A 20871-nucleotide genomic window follows, 5' to 3' on the forward strand; every position below is an offset into this window, starting at 1 on the left:
TAATATGATTATACTACTGTTTATAACATGTTTATACTACTGTTTATAATAAGCTTACACTAATGTTTATAATATGATTATACTACTGTTTATAACATGTTTATACTACTGTTTATAATAAGCTTACACTACTGTTTATAATACGCTTTCACTACTATTTATAATATGTTTACACTACTGCTTATAATACGTTACACTACTGTTTATAATACGCTTAAACTACAGTTTACAATACGTTTACACTACTCTTTATAATATGTTTATATATATATTTACACTACTCTTTATAATACACTTACACTACTGTTTATAATACATTTACACTACTGTTTATAACATGTTTATACTACTGTTTATAATAAGCTTACACTACTGTTTTAAATAAAGAAAAATTATCGAGACAGGACTGCAAGAAAAAATTCTTAAAAAAAAGCAACACAATCTTTACTAATTCCACATGCTGGGTGGGGGTTTCGGTGAGAAACCTGATCACACCCCCAGAACGTTCATAATCATCTGGTAGCTCTGTCTGAAAGGTTTCTGAGGCATCACTAGTGAGACTATTTTCTACAAAAAACAGACGTGAATATTCTACCCTTACAAACATAAACATTTACTGAGTATTAAAGGACCATGAAATACAGTATAATACAAATAAGCAGTAGATTTTCTTCCGACAAATTTCAAAATTGACTTCAATTTGTCGGCCCCCAGTATCATGTGACAGCCATTAGCCAATCATAGACTCATATACGTGTGTATATATATACCTGTATATATATATATATATATATATATATATTTATTTATTTATTTATTTTTTAAGGAGGAACAACTGTATAGACTTTTTTTCTGTCTTTATCCCGAGGGGTTCTCTTAGGCTTACAGATACATATGTTGGGGGTCATTTGAGATGAACTATTGCATGTGTAAGTGAAGGCGAGTGCACTGATTGCACACTGTAGCATGTACAATTAGAGGAGGTTATTTATCTGTGTCACATTACTCCCTTTTGCAATCTACTCCTACTACCTCCTCTCACACAGTAGCTTCAGATTGAAAGGATACAGTTTCCACAGATGAACAGGATGATAAAATACACACAGACCAGCATTCCAGGGAAGAAGGGTCCCCCATAAGCCATGATTCCATCATACATCACCGCATTCCAGTCCTCGCCTGTCAGGATCTGGGCCAGAACACAAAAAGAAGGCAGAGGTATTGTATATTAATTAACACAGAAAGATGATTGACACAGACAGCTACAGACAGACAAATAGACATAGAAACTACAGATATAGAGAGATAGACATAGATAAATAGATAGAAAGATACTGTAGATAGATAGATAGACATAGATATGGATAGATGATATATAGATAGATAGATAGATAGATAGATAGATAGAGATACAGATAGACAGACAGATATATAGAGATAAATAGATAAATATAGATATGGATAGATGATAGATAGACATACATAAATATATATATATAGAGATTGATTGGTTGATAGATAGATATAGATCAATTGGTAGACATAGATATATAGATAGATAGATTGACAGACATAGATAGTGATAGATAGACATAGACAGACAGACATACATAGACAGACAGACAGAGATAAAAAGATATTGATAGATGATAGATAGCTATATAGATAGATAGACATAGATTGATAAATAGATAGATAGATAGATAGATAGATAGACAGATAGATATGTTGACTAGCATAGAACATACATAAATGATTTTACTATTCCATTTTGCCAGATAACATAAAGTGTAAAACACCTGCTATATTTTCCTAAAGCAATATACTGATTTAAGTAAAGAGCTATATAACTTGTGTGCTGGTTGTAGTAACATCATAAATGTCTACACCATTTTTTCTGAACATAATTATCTAACAAAGAAGGTTACTTTATGTACAACAAAACACAAAAAGCTAAGGCTCTCTTATAATAAAGTGTGATTATTTATTTAGCTAAACACATGTAAAGTACTGCTGCATTCTGGGTCAGCAAATCCTTTCTGAATCTGTGATGTAGTTATGATAAACTATTGCCAATAGCAGGTTAAAGGGACATGAAACCCACATTTTTTATTTCACAATTGAGAATGCTCTATTATCTCATTTGCTTCATTCTCTTGGTATACTTTGTTAAAAGGCATACCTAGGTAGGCTCAGAAGCAGCAATGCACTATTGGGAGCTAGCTGTTTCTTGTCATTGGCCCACCTGATGTGTTCAGCTAGCTCCCGGTACTGCATTGCAGTTCCTTCAACAAAGGATATCAAGAGAATGAATCAAATGTGACAATAGAAGTAAATTGAAAAGTTGTCTGAAATTGTATGCTCTATATGAATCATTGAATAAATATTTTGGGTTCCATGTTCCTTTAATGTCACATAAATTATTAGCATGACTAATCAGAGCAAGATGATATTTACTTTAGGACAGCAGAGTATAATGTGCATGGGGGGAGTGGGTAGAGGAAACCTGCCCTGAGCTGTAGGTCTCGTTTAGCACCCTCTAGACAAGGGCTCGACAAACTCAGGAACCTGGGAGTCACTGGATCCTGTATTTTTACCCTGACTCATAACGAGTTATTCTTCATATATCTATATATCATTTTCACTGTCTGACGCTTAAAAATATGTCTGGCGCCTAAATATTCTTACTGGCTCCTAATTTTTAAACAGATTTGTCAAGCAATGTACTAGACAATAATGTGCTACCGATATCATATTGTTGGGCATCACCTGGAAGACGGTGAGTAGGGCCTGAGGAAACGTGTCAAAAGTGCTTCTCTTGGTTTGGGTCTCATCAAAGTTAAATTTGCCCCCAAAGAGCTGCATTCCCAGCAGTGAGAAGATGATGATGAAGAGAAAGAGCAGAAGTAGCAGAGACGCAATGGACTTCATGGAGTTCAGCAGCGACGCAACAAGGTTGCTCAAGGAAGCCCAGTGTCTGCATATAATAGGGACAAAAGATGTGAGGGGGATAAGGAAAAAAAACAGGGCAGGCTAGTGATCTAGTAATAAAATATCAGACTCAAAAAATGAGATTTTTTACCCACAAAGCCCTATGACACACTCACCTGGAAACACTGAAAACAATAACTTTAGTTCTCTTGAATGTTTTGCCTACGTAGGGCTAGATTATGAGTTGAGTTTACTGATGGTATTACGAGTTGAAAGTAAACGCGATCGCTTGAGCACAATCACGATTTACGCTAGAATGATTACCGCGACTTTAGAGCTTTGGTTAAGTGTTTCGCAAAACTAAAAAGCTACACAAAACACATCAAAAATACAAAAAATCACACAAATGTTATAAAAGACTTAAACATATGAAATCTCAGGTGTTAGGGTAAAAAAGCAGGCAAAGGGATTTAACATTGAGATACATACATATACATGTCTAAAGATGGATATGTATATATATATACTGTATATATATATATGTCTATATATGTGTACATATGTATTTATATGTTTCTATATGTATTTACAGACATATATACACATATAAACACATAAATACATATGTACACATATATAGACATATATAAGTGCATTGGAGCCCTTATATACTGTATATATGTCTATATATGTGTACATATATTAGCATATTTTTGCAATATACATTTTTAATAAAGGTTTTAACTATGTATTTACTGTAAATATTTCACATTTCAATGTTCTGCACATAGCAGAATATGTTCTATGTATTTGTAAATAGATATTCCTATATATATATATATATATATATATATATATATATATATATATATATATATATATGTGTGTAATTTTATATATCTATACCATGTCATATAATCATGTATATACAGTATATAGGTATAGATATATATTGTACAAAAATATCATCAGCTATATATAGAAATTTGTATTTATGAATAGATTGAACATATTCTGTTATGGGCAGAACATTTTAATGTGAAACATTCAAATTTTCATGTCGGTTTAGCGCAAATGAGAATATGCGATTGGGATTGTGTAAGAGTGGGGTTGTATGGGAGTGAGCGAAAACAGTTTACTTTCAACTCGTAATACAAGCGCAATCCGATGAGCGCAAAAAGCTCAATTCTAGCGCAATTAACATTCAAGCGGAAGCGTTAATTTGGGCTCCACTCGTAATCTACCCCTTAATGTGAATTTCACATTTCTGCCTACTCATGACATGGTGTAAAAAAACTAAAAATGTGAGAACATAATTTGCAGTGTACTTTTGATCAGAGGTGTAAAACTCCAGTAACTATAAAAGCAACTAAAATCTATAGATGCAAAGTAAAACAATCCCCTTTCTTGAGAAGGCTGCTGACAGCACAGGCCTCTTCTCAGACTTGTATAATGACTCTAGTATACGTGTAATGGTGGCGCTTCACTTCCCTAGACGTCTTTCAAAACCTTCACTGCAACTACAACTTAGAGACAACGAGACCCAAAATGATGTGATAGCTTCAAAACAACAGTAAGAACTCAATGAAAAGCACTCACTAGACATAAAAGGATAATAAACTTTAGTCGTTCTTGTGTGCGTGGTCAAACAGGAATCATCCATGACAACAGCGAATGAACAGCAGACAGTGGATCGAAAGAAGAGTGTACTTTATAAAACAAATCTCAGCTTTAGGGGCCGATTTATCAAGCTCCGTATGAAGCTTGATGCCCCTGTTTACGCGCGAGCCTTCAGGCTCACCGGAAACAGAAGTTATGAAGCAGCGGTCTAAAGACCGCTGCTCCATAACTTGTCTGTCTGCTCTGAGGCTGCAGACAGAAATCAACCTGATCGAATACGATCGGGTTGATTGAAACTCCCTGCTAACGGCTGCAAATCTGCAGGGGACGGTATTGCACCAGCGGTTCACAAGAACTACTGGTGCAGTGATAAATGCCGACAGAGTATGCTGTCAGCATTTATTGATGTGCGGCGGACATGATACGCTACAGATTTGTTTTATAAAAGTACACTCATCTTTTGATACACTGCCTGCTGTTCATTCGCTGTTGTCCTGGATGATTCCAGTTGAACCACAAACGTGAAAACAAATAAAGATCATATTGGGACTCCTAGAGGCCTATTTATCAAATGTCTGTCAGACCTGATCCGACAGTGCGGATCAGGTCCGACAGACATCGCTGAATGCGGAGAGCAATACGCTCTCCGTATTCAGCATTGCACCAGCAACTCTTGTGAGCTGCTGGTGCAACGCTGCCCCCTGCAGACTTGCGGCCAATCGGCAGCCAGCAGTGGGGTGTCAATCAACGCGATCGTACTCGATCGGGTTGATTTCCGGCGATCACTGTCCGCCTGCTCAGAGCAGGTGGACAGGGTTATGGAGCAGCAGTCTTTAGACCGCTGCTTCATAACTGCTGTTTCTGGCGAGTCTGAAGACTCGCCAGAAACATTGGCCCTCAAGCTCCATTCGGGGGCCCCTTGTCTCTAAGTTGCTGTTGCAGTCAAGGGGGTAGATTTAGTAAGTGTTGGGCGGACATGATTTGCTGTAACGAATCATGTCCGCCCAACATTGCTAAATGCAGAGAGCATACGCTGTCGGCATTTAACATTGCACAAGCATTTCTGGTGAAATGCTTGTGCAATGCCGCCCCCTACACATTCTCGGCCAATCGGCCGCTAGCGGGGGGTGTGAATCATCCCGATCGTATCAGATTGGGATGATTGCAGTCCACCACCGACAAGTTAAGGAACAGCTGTCATAAGAGCCGGAAACTACGGACGGAGAAAGCAGCATTCGCTGCTTATTAAATCTCCCCCAAAGGTTTTGAAAGAGCAGGGAAGTAAAGCGCCGCCATTACACGTATACTACAGAGATTTACCAATAAACTTGGAATTACGGATGAAATAATCGACATGACTGAACCCCTCTGACTGACTTAGGCGGTACCGCCTTCTTTTTCAGCGGCCAAAGCAGAGTTTGGATACATTACCTATTGTAAGAGCTAATAAAATTCTTTATAAAAGAGTGCTGAATCCCCTGTCTTTTATCCAGGATTATAATCCAGGATTTTTTCTCTCTTGTTAAACCCACTACAAATATTTAAAGGGTCTGCACCACATTCATTGATGTATATCTATACAATAAGTATTTAGAAATACTTTTGCCAAATTTTTAGCTCCAAGCAGTTGCGTCCCCTCCGTACATTTCTTGAATATATATATATATATATATATATATATATATATATATATATATATACATATATATATATATATATATATATACACATATATTGCATTGTTACAATACTGAGGTTAAGTACAATCTTTCCGAAATATCAACACCAAGAGAACACGATCTTCCATATTTCGTTTTTTAATTAAAGTGATCACAATCTTTCTAAGTCAAGCAAAGCTTCCATTTTCCCACCATGGCACCGTTAACCGCTGACAAAGACTGTTGATCACAGAAAAATGAAATCAGTTAATTGGGTTAGCAGTGTACATGTGTGTAGCAATTGGATAGACTTTAGCTTGTTTTTTCTTTTTCTTTTTTCCCCAGTAACAATATTTTAATGTCATTTACTGATAGGTATACATTGGTATTGATATCTGTAATTGATTTTGCAACTGTTGACATATATATATATATATATATATATATGGTGCCGTTCAATCATCATCAAAAAGGACCATAAATGTTCTTGGTATTGACAGCGCCATCTTGTTTATTGCATCCAATCGTATGCAGATTTGTGGCAGATGTGTGTTGCCAACCAATCTGTGAATGTTGAGCATTTATCCCATGCCTTTGGCTCTTAAATTTGATGTGTACCTGTAATTGTAGGATTGTAATCACCAAAATCAATGTTGTCCATGCTTTGTATGGTTTACTTTCAACTCGCTGCTGCAATATAGTGCTCAATACGCTCTCACAGAGAGGAGATTTTTTTATTTTTTTAATGACACAAAATACCAAACGAAAGAGTCCGATTTGGCAAATAGCAGTAAAATGGAAGGTTTTGAAGAATTGTAAGTTCTATTTGAATCATAAACGTTTCAGTCTAATTTCCATGTGCCTTTAATGAGAACAAGTTCTGTATATACAAATGTAATGATTATGTTTAGCAGTGGGCAGCAGGGGTACGGTATAAAGGGTATAAGGGATAAAATACAATTATATGGCACAACGTGCTCATCCTAATATCAGATTAAAAGTACTTTATAATTACAACAGACAGATTTGTGCAATCCCTTTACAGATATGGGTGTCAGGATCTGTGATCAAGTTCACTTTCAACACAGATATGATAATAGTGATGGTGTTATAACAAATATTACTGTCCTGTGGTGATATAACAAATATTACTGTCCTGTGGTTATATAACAAATATTACTGCCCAGTGGTGATATAACAAATATTACTGTTCAGTGGTGGTATAACAAGTATTACTGCCCAGTGGTGGTATAACAAATATTACTGTCCAGTGGTGATATAACAAATATTACTGTTCAGTGGTGGTATAACAAGTATTACTGCCCAGTGGTGGTATAACAAATATTACTGTCCTGTGGTGATATAACAAATATTACTGTCCAGTGGTGGTATAACAAATATTACTGTCCTGTGGTGATATAACAAATATTACTGTCCTGTGGTGATATAACAAATATTACTGCCCAGTGGTGATATAACAAATATTACTGTCCAGTGGGGATATAACAAATATTACTGTCCTGTGGTGATATAACAAATATTACTGTCCAGTGGTGGTATAACAAATATTACTGTCCTGTGGTGATATAACAAATATTACTGTCCAGTGGTGGTATAACAAATATTACTGTCCTGTGTTGATATAACAAATATTACTGCCCAGTGGTGGGATAACAAATTGTACTGTCCAGTGATGGTATAACAAATATTACTGCCCAGTGGTGATATAACAAATTCTACTGTCCAGTGGTGATATAACAAATTCTACTGTCCAGTGGGGATATAACAAATATTACTGTCCAGTGGTGGGATAACAAATATTACTGTCCAGTGGTGGTATAACAAATATTACTGTTCGTGAGTATTAACTTAGTAGCAAGGGAATACTCACAAATTGTATTGCACACAGTAGTGCAAATGGAACATACTAGGTATATTATGGTGACCTAGTGCACATGTGTACCAGGATAGTGCTGCTGCAGTGGGAGATGAACTCCAAGTGAGCTGTGGATGAACGTCAGAACCGAAGAACAGAAGACTCCAGTGTAAAGTGGATATAAAAGATTTAATAAAAACAAGTAGTTTTTAAAAAACACAGATCTAACAATGAACCTGTGTTAAAAACAATGCTACGCGTTTCTAAGCACTAACCATGCTTTTTCCTCAGGCAAATGATGTTTTTAACACAGGTTCATTGTTAGATCTGTGTACACATGTGCACTAGGTCACCATAATATACCTAGTATGTTCCATTTGCACTACTGTGTGCAATACAATTTGTGAGTATTCCCTTTCTACTAAGTTAATACTCAATATATCTCCACAATTGATTTGCACTAGGGGTCGCCCTCTTTTGTTCCACATTTTTTTCCTACTACAGATTCTTTTTCTGATTTTGGGAGGAGCAGCCACTGCATGGTGCACAGTTCACTGGGACACTGTCAAGTTTCCAGACCACTTTCCTAGGCATTACCTCTGCCTTTCCACATTGTGAGTATGTTTATTTTCTTCTATACTTCATCTATGATTTATTGGCTACACTAGGAGGCGCCCTTTTTTTCTGCTTTGTAAATATTACTGGCCAGTGGTGATATAACAATTATTACTGTCCAGTGGTGATATAACAATTATTACTGGCCAGTGGTGATATAACAAATATTACTGTCCTGTGGTTATATAACAAATATTACTGTCCTGTGGTGATATAACAAATATTACTGTCCTGTGGTTATATAACAAATATTACTGTCCTGTGGTGATATAACAATTATTACTGCCCAGTGGTGGTATAACAAATATTACTGCACAGTGGTGATATAACAATTATTACTGTCCAGTGGTGATATAACAAATATTACTGCCCAGTGGTGATATAACAATTATTACTGTCCAGTGGTGATATAACAATTATTACTGTCCAGTGGTGATATAACAATTATTACTGCCCAGTGGTGGTATAACAAATATTACTGCCCAGTGGTGATATAACAATTATTACTGCCCAGTGGTGGTATAACAATTATTATTGTCCAGTGGTGATATAACAATTATTACTGGCCAGTGGTGATATAACAAATATTACTGTCCAGTGGTGATATAACAATTATTACTGCCCAGTGGTGATATAACAATTATTACTGGCCAGTGGTGATATAACAAATATTACTGCCCAGTGATGATATAACAAATATTACTGTCCTGTGGTGATATAACAAATATTACTGCCCAGTGATGATATAACAAATATTACTGTCCTGTGGTGATATAACAAATATTACTGTCCAGTGGTGATATAACAAATATTACTGTCCAGTGGTGATATAACAATTATTACTGTCCTGTGGTGATATAACAAATATTACTGTCCAGTGGTGATATAACAAATATTACTGTCCAGTGGTGGTATAACAAATATTACTGTCCAGTGGTGATATAACAAATATTACTGTCCAGTGGTGATATAACAAATATTACTGTCCTGTGGTGATATAACAAATATTACTGTCCAGTGGTGATATAACAAATATTACTGTCCAGTGGTGGGATAACAAATATTACTGCCCAGTGATGATATAACAAATATTACTGTCCTGTGGTGATATAACAAATATTACTGCCCAGTGGTGATATAACAAATATTACTGTCCAGTGGTGGTATAACAAATATTACTGTCCAGTGGTGATATAACAAATATTACTGCCCAGTGGTGATATAACAAATATTACTGCCCAGTGGTGATATAACAAATATTACTGTCCAGTGGTGGTATAACAAATATTACTGACCAGTGGTTATATAACAAATATTACTGCCCAGTGGTGATATAACAAATATTACTGCCCAGTGGTGATATAACAAATATTACTGCCCAGTGGTGATATAACAAATATTACTGTCCTGTGGTGATATAACAAATATTACTGCCCAGTGGTGATATAACAAATATTACTGTCCTGTGGTGATATAACAATTATTACTGTCCAGTGGTGGTATAACAAATATTACTGTCCAGTGGTGATATAACAAATATTACTGCCCAGTGGTGATATAACAAATATTACTGCCCAGTGGTGATATAACAAATATTACTGCCCAGTGGTGGTATAACAATTATTACTGTCCAGTGGTGGTATAACAATTATTACTGTCCAGTGGTGGTATAACAAATATTACTGCCCAGTGGTGATATAACAAATATTACTGCCCAGTGGTGATATAACAAATATTACTGCCCAGTGGTGATATAACAATTATTACTGCCCAGTGGTGATATAACAATTATTACTGCCCAGTGGTGATATAACAAATATTACTGTCCTGTGGTTATATAACAAATATTACTGCCCAGTGGTGATATAACAAATATTACTGCCCAGTGGTGATATAACAATTATTACTGCCCAGTGGTGATATAACAATTATTACTGCCCAGTGGTGATATAACAAATATTACTGTCCTGTGGTTATATAACAAATATTACTGTCCTGTGGTTATATAACAAATATTACTGTCCTGTGGTGGTATAACAAATATTACTGCCCAGTGGTGGTATAACAAATATTACTGCCCAGTGGTGATATAACAAATATTACTGTCCTGTGGTGATATAACAAATATTACTGCCCAGTGGTGATATAACAAATATTACTGTCCTGTGGTTATATAACAAATATTACTGTCCAGTGGTGGTATAACAAATATTACTGCCCAGTGGTGATATAACAAATATTACTGTCCAGTGGTGGTATAACAAATATTACTGCCCAGTGGTGATATAACAAATATTACTGTCCAGTGGTGGGATAACAAATATTACTGCCCAGTGGTGGGATAACAAATATTACTGTCCAGTGGTGATATAACAAATATTACTGTCCAGTGGTGATATAACAAATATTACTGCCCAGTGGTGGTATAACAAATATTACTGCCCAGTGGTGGTATAACAAATATTACTGTCCAGTGGTGATATAACAAATATTACTGCCCAGTGGTGGTATAACAAATATTACTGTCCAGTGGTGATATAACAAATATTACTGCCCAGTGGTTATATAACAAATATTACTGTCCTGTGGTTATATAACAAATATTACTGTCCAGTGGTGATATAACAAATATTACTGCCCAGTGGTGATATAACAAATATTACTGTCCAGTGGTGATATAACAAATATTACTGCCCAGTGGTTATATAACAAATATTACTGTCCTGTGGTTATATAACAAATATTACTGTCCTGTGGTTATATAACAAATATTACTGTCCTGTGGTGATATAACAAATATTACTGTCCTGTGGTTATATAACAATTATTACTGTCCTGTGGTGATATAACAAATATTACTGCCCAGTGGTTATATAACAAATATTACTGTCCTGTGGTTATATAACAAATATTACTGTCCTGTGGTTATATAACAAATATTACTGCCCAGTGGTGATATAACAAATATTACTGTCCTGTGGTTATATAACAAATATTACTGCCCAGTGGTGATATAACAAATATTACTGTCCTGTGGTTATATAACAATTATTACTGCCCAGTGGTTATATAACAAATATTACTGTCCTGTGGTGATATAACAAATATTACTGCCCAGTGGTGATATAACAAATATTACTGCCCAGTGGTGGTATAACAAATATTACTGCCCAGTGGTGATATAACAAATATTACTGCCCAGTGGTGGTATAACAAATATTACTGCCCAGTGGTGATATAACAAATATTACTGTCCAGTGGTGATATAACAAATATTACTGTCCTGTGGTTATATAACAAATATTACTGCCCAGTGGTGATATAACAAATATTACTGTCCTGTGGTTATATAACAAATATTACTGCCCAGTGGTGATATAACAAATATTACTGCCCAGTGGTGATATAACAAATATTACTGTCCTGTGGTTATATAACAAATATTACTGTCCTGTGGTTATATAACAAATATTACTGCCCAGTGGTGATATAACAAATATTACTGCCCAGTGGTGATATAACAAATATTACTGTCCTGTGGTTATATAACAAATATTACTGTCCTGTGGTTATATAACAAATATTACTGCCCAGTGGTGATATAACAAATATTACTGTCCTGTGGTGATATAACAATTATTACTGTCCAGTGGTGATATAACAAATATTACTGCCCAGTAGTGGTATAACAAATATTACTGTCCTGTGGTTATATAACAAATATTACTGTCCTGTGGTTATATAACAAATATTACTGCCCAGTGGTGATATAACAAATATTACTGCCCAGTGGTGATATAACAAATATTACTGCCCAGTGGTGATATAACAAATATTACTGTCCTGTGGTGATATAACAAATATTACTGTCCAGTGGTGATATAACAAATATTACTGTCCTGTGGTTATATAACAAATATTACTGTCCTGTGGTTATATAACAAATATTACTGTCCAGTGGTGATATAACAAATATTACTGTCCTGTGGTGATATAACAAATATTACTGTCCAGTGGTGATATAACAAATATTACTGCCCAGTGGTGATATAACAAATATTACTGTCCAGTGGTGATATAACAAATATTACTGTCCTGTGGTGATATAACAAATATTACTGCCCAGTGGTGATATAACAAATATTACTGCCCAGTGGTGATATAACAAATATTACTGTCCAGTGGTGATATAACAAATATTACTGTCCTGTGGTGATATAACAAATATTACTGTCCAGTGGTGGTATAACAAATATTACTGTCCAGTGGTGATATAACAATTATTACTGTCCTGTGGTGATATAACAAATATTACTGTCCAGTGGTGATATAACAATTATTACTGTCCTGTGGTGATATAACAAATATTACTGTCCTGTGGTGATATAACAAATATTACTGTCCAGTGGTTATATAACAAATATTACTGTCCAGTGGTGATATAACAAATATTACTGTCCTGTGGTTATATAACAAATATTACTGTCCTGTGGTGATATAACAAATATTACTGCCCAGTGGTGATATAACAAATATTACTGTCCAGTGGTGATATAACAAATATTACTGTCCTGTGGTGATATAACAATTATTACTGCCCAGTGGTGGTATAACAAATATTACTGTCCTGTGGTTATATAACAAATATTACTGCCCAGTGGTGATATAACAAATATTACTGCCCAGTGGTGGGATAACAAATATTACTGTCCAGTGGTGATATAACAAATATTACTGCCCAGTGGTGATATAACAAATATTACTGCCCAGTGGTGATATAACAAATATTACTGTCCAGTGGTGGTATAACAAATATTACTGCCCAGTGGTGATATAACAAATATTACTGTCCAGTGGTGGTATAACAAATATTACTGCCCAGTGGTGATATAACAAATATTACTGTCCAGTGGTGATATAACAAATATTACTGCCTAGTGGTGATATAACAAATATTACTGCCCAGTGGTGATATAACAATTATTACTGCCCAGTGGTGATATAACAAATATTACTGCCCAGTGGTGATATAACAAATATTACTGCCCAGTGATGATATAACAAATATTACTGTCCAGTGATGATATAACAAATATTACTGCCCAGTGGTGATATAACAATTATTACTGCCCAGTGGTGATATAACAAATATTACTGCCCAGTGATGATATAACAAATATTACTGTCCAGTGGTGATATAACAAATATTACTGCCCAGTGGTGATATAACAAATATTACTGCCCAGTGGTGATATAACAAATATTACTGTCCTGTGGTGATATAACAAATATTACTGCCCAGTGGTGATATAACAAATATTACTGCCCAGTGGTGATATAACAAATATTACTGTCCTGTGGTGATATAACAAATATTACTGCCCAGTGGTGATATAACAAATATTACTGTTCAGTGGTGATATAACAAATATTACTGTCCAGTGGTGATATAACAAATATTACTGTTCAGTGGTGATATAACAAATATTACTGCCCAGTGGTGATATAACAAATATTACTGTTCAGTGGTGATATAACAAATATTACTGTCCAGTGGTGATATAACAAATATTACTGTTCAGTGGTGATATAACAAATATTACTGTCCAGTGGTGATATAACAAATATTACTGCCCAGTGGTGATATAACAAATATTACTGTCCAGTGGTGATATAACAAATATTACTGTCCAGTGGTGGTATAACAAATATTACTGTCCAGTGGTGGTATAATAAATATTACTGTCCAGTGGTGATATAACAAATATTACTGTCCAGTGGTGATATAACAAATATTACTGCCCAGTGGTGATATAACAAATATTACTGTTCAGTGGTGATATAACAAATATTACTGCCCAGTGGTGATATAACAAATATTACTGTCCTGTGGTGATATAACAAATATTACTGCCCAGTGGTGATATAACAAATATTACTGTCCTGTGGTTATATAACAAATATTACTGTCCAGTGGTGATATAACAAATATTACTGTCCAGTGGTGGGATAACAAATATTACTGTCCTGTGGTGAAATAATAAATATTACTGCCCAGTGGTGATATAACAAATATTACTGTCCAGTGGTAATATAACAAATATTACTGTCCAGTGATGATATAACAAATATTACTGCCCAGTGGTGATATAACAAATATTACTGCCCAGTGGTGATATAACAAATATTACTGTCCAGTGGTGATATCACAAATATTACTGTCCAGTGATGATATAACAAATATTACTGCCCAGTGGTGATATAACAAATATTACTGCCCAGTGGTGGTATAACAAATATTACTGCCCAGTGCTGGTATAACAAATATTACTGCCCAGTGGTGGGATAACAAATATTACTGTCCAGTGGTGATATAACAAATATTACTGCCCAGTGGTGATATAACAAATATTACTGTCCAGTGGTGATATAACAAATATTACTGTCCAGTGGTGGTATAACAAATATTACTGTCCAGTGGTGGTATAATAAATATTACTGTCCAGTGGTGATATAACAAATATTACTGTCCAGTGGTGATATAACAAATATTACTGCCCAGTGGTGATATAACAAATATTACTGTTCAGTGGTGATATAACAAATATTACTGCCCAGTGGTGATATAACAAATATTACTGCCCAGTGGTGATATAACAAATATTACTGTCCTGTGGTGATATAACAAATATTACTGCCCAGTGGTGATATAACAAATATTACTGTCCTGTGGTTATATAACAAATATTACTGTCCAGTGGTGATATAACAAATATTACTGTCCAGTGGTGGGATAACAAATATTACTGTCCTGTGGTGAAATAATAAATATTACTGCCCAGTGGTGATATAACAAATATTACTGTCCAGTGGTGATATAACAAATATTACTGTCCAGTGATGATATAACAAATATTACTGCCCAGTGGTGATATAACAAATATTACCGCCCAGTGGTGATATAACAAATATTACTGTCCAGTGGTGATATAACAAATATTACTGTCCAGTGATGATATAACAAATATTACTGCCCAGTGGTGATATAACAAATATTACTGCCCAGTGGTGATATAACAAATATTACTGTCCTGTGGTGATATAACAAATATTACTGTCCTGTGGTGATATAACAAATATTACTGCCCAGTGGTGATATAACAAATATTACTGTTCAGTGGTGATATAACAAATATTACTGTCCAGTGGTGTTATAACAAATATTACTGTCCTGTGGTTATATAACAAATATTACTGTCCTGTGGTGATATAACAAATATTACTGTCCTGTGGTTATATAACAAATATTACTGTCCAGTGGTGATATAACAAATATTACTGTTCAGTGGTGATATAACAAATATTACTGCCCAGTAGTGATATAACTAATATTACTGCCCAGTGGTGATATAACTAATATTACTGCCCAGTGGTGATATAACAAATATTACTGTTCAGTGGTGATATAACAAATATTACTGTCCAGTGGTGATATAACAAATATTACTGTCCAGTGGTGATATAACAAATATTACTGCCCAGTGGTGATATAACAAATATTACTGTCCAGTGGTGATATAACTAATATTACTGCCCAGTGGTGATATAACAAATATTACTGTCCTGTGGTGATATAACAAATATTACTGTCCAGTGGTGATATAACAAATATTACTGTCCTGTGGTGATATAACAAATATTACTGCCCAGTGGTGATATAACAAATATTACTGTCCTGTGGTGATATAACAAATATTACTGCCCAGTGGTGATATAACAAATATTACTGCCCAGTGGTGATATAACAAATATTACTGTCCAGTGGTGGGATAACAAATTCTACTGTCCTGTGGTGATATAACAAATATTACTGACCAGTGGTGATATAACAAATATTACTGTCCAGTGGTGGGATAACAAATATTACTGTCCTGTGGTGATATAACAAATATTACTGTCCTGTGGTGATATAACAAATATTACTGTCCTGTGGTGAAATAATAAATATTACTGTCCAGTGGTGATATAACAAATATTACTGCCCAGTGGTGATATAACAAATATTACTGTCCTGTGGTGATATAACAAATATTACTGACCAGTGGTGATATAACAAATATTACTGTCCTGTGGTGATATAACAAATATTACTGTCCAGTGGTGATATAACAAATATTACTGCCCAGTGGTGATATAACAAATATTACTGTCCAGTGGTGGGATAACAAATATTACTGTCCAGTGGTGATATAACAAATATTACTGTCCTGTGGTGATATAACAAATATTACTGTCCTGTGGTGAAATAATAAATATTACTGTCCAGTGGTGATATAACAAATATTACTGACCAGTGGTGATATAACAAATATTACTGTCCAGTGGTGGGATAACAAATATTACTGTCCTGTGGTGAAATAATAAATATTACTGTCCAGTGGTGATATAACAAATATTACTGTCCAGTGGTGATATAACAAATATTACTGTCCAGTGGTGATATAACAAATATTACTGTCCTGTGGAGATATAACAAATATTACTGTCCAGTGGTGTTATAACAAATATTACTGTCCTGTGGTGATATAACAAATATTACTGTCCAGTGGTGATATAACAAATATTACTGCCCAGTGGTGATATAACAAATATTACTGTCCTGTGGTGATATAACAAATATTACTGCCCTGTGGTGATATAACAAATATTACTGTCCTGTGGTGATATAACAAATATTACTGTCCTGTGGTGAAATAATAAATATTACTGTCCAGTGGTGATATAACAAATATTACTGTCCTGTGGTGATATAACAATTATTACTGTCCTGTGGTTATATAACAAATATTACTGTCCTGTGGTTATATAACAAATATTACTGCCCAGTGGTGGGATAACAAATATTACTGTCCTGTGGTGAAATAATAAATATTACTGTCCAGTGGTGATATAACAAATATTACTGTCCAGTGGTGATATAACAAATATTACTGCCCAGTGGTGATATAACAAATATTACTGCCCAGTGGTGATATAACAAATATTACTGTCCAGTGGTGATATAACAAATATTACTGCCCAGTGGTGATATAACAAATATTACTGCCCAGTGGTGATATAACAAATATTACTGTCCTGTGGTGATATAACAAATATTACTGTCCAGTGGTGATATAACAAATATTACTGTCCTGTGGTGATATAACAAATATTACTGTCCAGTGATGATATAACAAATATTACTGCCCAGTGGTGATATAACAAATATTACTGCCCAGTGGTGATATAACAAATATTACTGCCCAGTGGTGATATAACAAATATTACTGTCCTGTGGTGGGATAACAAATATTACTGCCCAGTGGTGATATAACAAATATTACTGTCCAGTGGTGATATAACAAATATTACTGTCCTGTGGTGATATAACAAATATTACTGTCCTGTGGTGATATAACAAATATTACTGTCCAGTGATGATATAACAAATATTACTGTCCTGTGGTGATATAACAAATATTACTGCCCAGTGGTGATATAACAAATATTACTGTCCAGTGATGATATAACAAATATTACTGTCCAGTGGTGATATAACAAATATTACTGCCCAGTGATGATATAACAAATATTACTGTCCTGTGGTGATATAACAAATATTACTGCCCAGTGGTGATATAACAAATATTACTGTCCAGTGATGATATAACAAATATTACTGTCCAGTGGTGATATAACAAATATTACTGCCCAGTGGTGATATAACAAATATTACTGCCCAGTGGTGATATAACAAATATTACTGTCCTGTGGTGGGATAACAAATATTACTGCCCAGTGGTGATATAACAAATATTACTGTCCTGTGGTGATATAACAAATATTATTGACCAGTGGTTATATAACAAATATTACTGCCCAGTGGTGATATAACAAATATTACTGCCCAGTGGTGATATAACAAATATTACTGTCCTGTGGTGGGATAACAAATATTACTGTCCTGTGGTGATATAACAAATATTACTGTCCTGTGGTGATATAACAAATATTACTGTCCTGTGGTGGGATAACAAATATTACTGCCCAGTGGTGATATAACAAATATTACTGTCCAGTGGTGATATAACAAATATTACTGCCCAGTGGTGATATAACAAATATTACTGTCCTGTGGTGGGATAACAAATATTACTGTCCAGTGGTGGTATAACAAATATTACTGCCCAGTGGTGATATAACAAATATTACTGCCCAGTGGTGGGATAACAAATATTACTGTCCTGTGGTGAAATAATAAATATTACTGTCCTGTGGTGAAATAATAAATATTACTGCCCAGTGGTTATATAACAAATATTACTGTCCTGTGGTGGGATAACAAATATTACTGTCCAGTGGTGATATAACAAATATTACTGTCCTGTGGTGGGATAACAAATATTACTGCCCAGTGGTGGGATAACAAATATTACTGTCCAGTGGTGATATAACAAATATTACTGCCCAGTGGTGATATAACAATTATTACTGCCCAGTGGTGATATAACAAATATTACTGTCCAGTGGTTATATAACAAATATTACTGCCCAGTGGTGATATAACAAATATTACTGTCCAGTGGTTATATAACAAATATTACTGTCCTGTGGTTATATAACAAATATTACTGTCCAGTGGTGATATAACAATTATTACTGTCCAGTGGTGATATAACAAATATTACTGCCCAGTGGTGGTATAACAAATATTACTGTCCTGTGGTGATGTAACAAATATTACTGCCCAGTGGTGGTATAACAAATATTACTGCCCAGTGGTGGTATAACAAATATTACTGTCCAGTAGTGATATAACAAATATTACTGCCCAGTGGTGATATAACAAATATTACTGCCCAGTGATGATATAACAAATATTACTGTCCAGTGATGATATAACAAATATTACTGCCCAGTGGTGGGATAACAAATATTACTGTTCAGTGGTGATATAACAAATATTACTGCCCAGTGATGATATAACAAATATTACTGTCCAGTGGTGGGATAACAAATATTACTGCCCAGTGGTGATATAACAAATATTACTGCCCAGTGGTGGTATAACAAATTTTACTGCCCAGTGGTGATATAACAAATATTACTGCCCAGTGGTGATATAACAAATATTACTGTCCTGTGGTGATATAACAAATATTACTGCCCAGTGATGATATAACAAATATTACTGCCCAGTGGTGATATAACAAATATTACTGCCCAGTGGTTATATAACAAATATTACTGCCCAGTGGTGATATAACAAATATTACTGCCCAGTGGTGATATAACAAATATTACTGTCCTGTGGTGGTATAACAAATATTACTGCCCAGTGGTGATATAACAAATATTACTGCCCAGTGGTGATATAACAAATATTACTGCCCAGTGGTTATATAACAAATATTACTGCCCAGTGGTTATATAACAAATATTACTGCCCAGTGGTTATATAACAAATATTACTGCCCAGTGGTTATATAACAAATATTACTGCCCAGTGGTTATATAACAAATATTACTGCCCAGTGGTGATATAACAAATATTACTGCCCAGTGGTTATATAACAAATATTACTGCCCAGTGGTGATATAACAAATATTACTGCCCAGTGGTGATATAACAAATATTACTGCCCAGTGGTGGGATAACAAATATTACTGTCCAGTGGTGATATAACAAATATTACTGCCCAGTGGTGGGATAACAAATATTACTGCCCAGTGGTGGTATAACAAATATTACTGCCCAGTGGTGATATAACAAATATTACTGTCCTGTGGTTATATAACAAATATTACTGTCCAGTGGTGATATAACAAATATTACTGTCCAGTGGTGGGATAACAAATATTACTGTCCAGTGGTGATATAAAAATATTACTGTTCAGTGGTGGTATAACAAATATTACTGTTCAGTGGTGATATAACAAATATTACTGTCCAGTGGTGATATAACAAATATTACTGCCCAGTGGTGATATAACAAATATTACTGTCCAGTGGTGATATAACAAATATTACTGTCCAGTGGTGATATAACAAATATTACTGCCCAGTGGTGGGATAACAAATATTACTGCCCAGTGGTGATATAACAAATATTACTGCCCAGTGGTGATATA

General features: G+C 34.7%; 1 protein-coding gene across 1 annotated transcript in view; it reads right to left on the bottom strand.

Moving 5' to 3' along the window:
- The window catches only part of CACNA1F (calcium voltage-gated channel subunit alpha1 F), a 365125-nt gene that overhangs the window by 131001 nt on the left and 213253 nt on the right, over positions 1-20871 (bottom strand). The window contains exons 15-16 of the mRNA XM_053695830.1: positions 2770-2977; positions 1069-1189 (exon numbers count right to left, since the gene is read on the bottom strand). Of these exons, the coding sequence (XP_053551805.1) occupies positions 1069-1189; positions 2770-2977 (329 nt within the window). The remainder of the gene's footprint in view (positions 1-1068; positions 1190-2769; positions 2978-20871) is intronic.

This window comes from Bombina bombina, chromosome 12, assembly GCF_027579735.1.
Source record: "Bombina bombina isolate aBomBom1 chromosome 12, aBomBom1.pri, whole genome shotgun sequence".
Taxonomy (NCBI): Eukaryota; Metazoa; Chordata; class Amphibia; order Anura; family Bombinatoridae; genus Bombina; species Bombina bombina.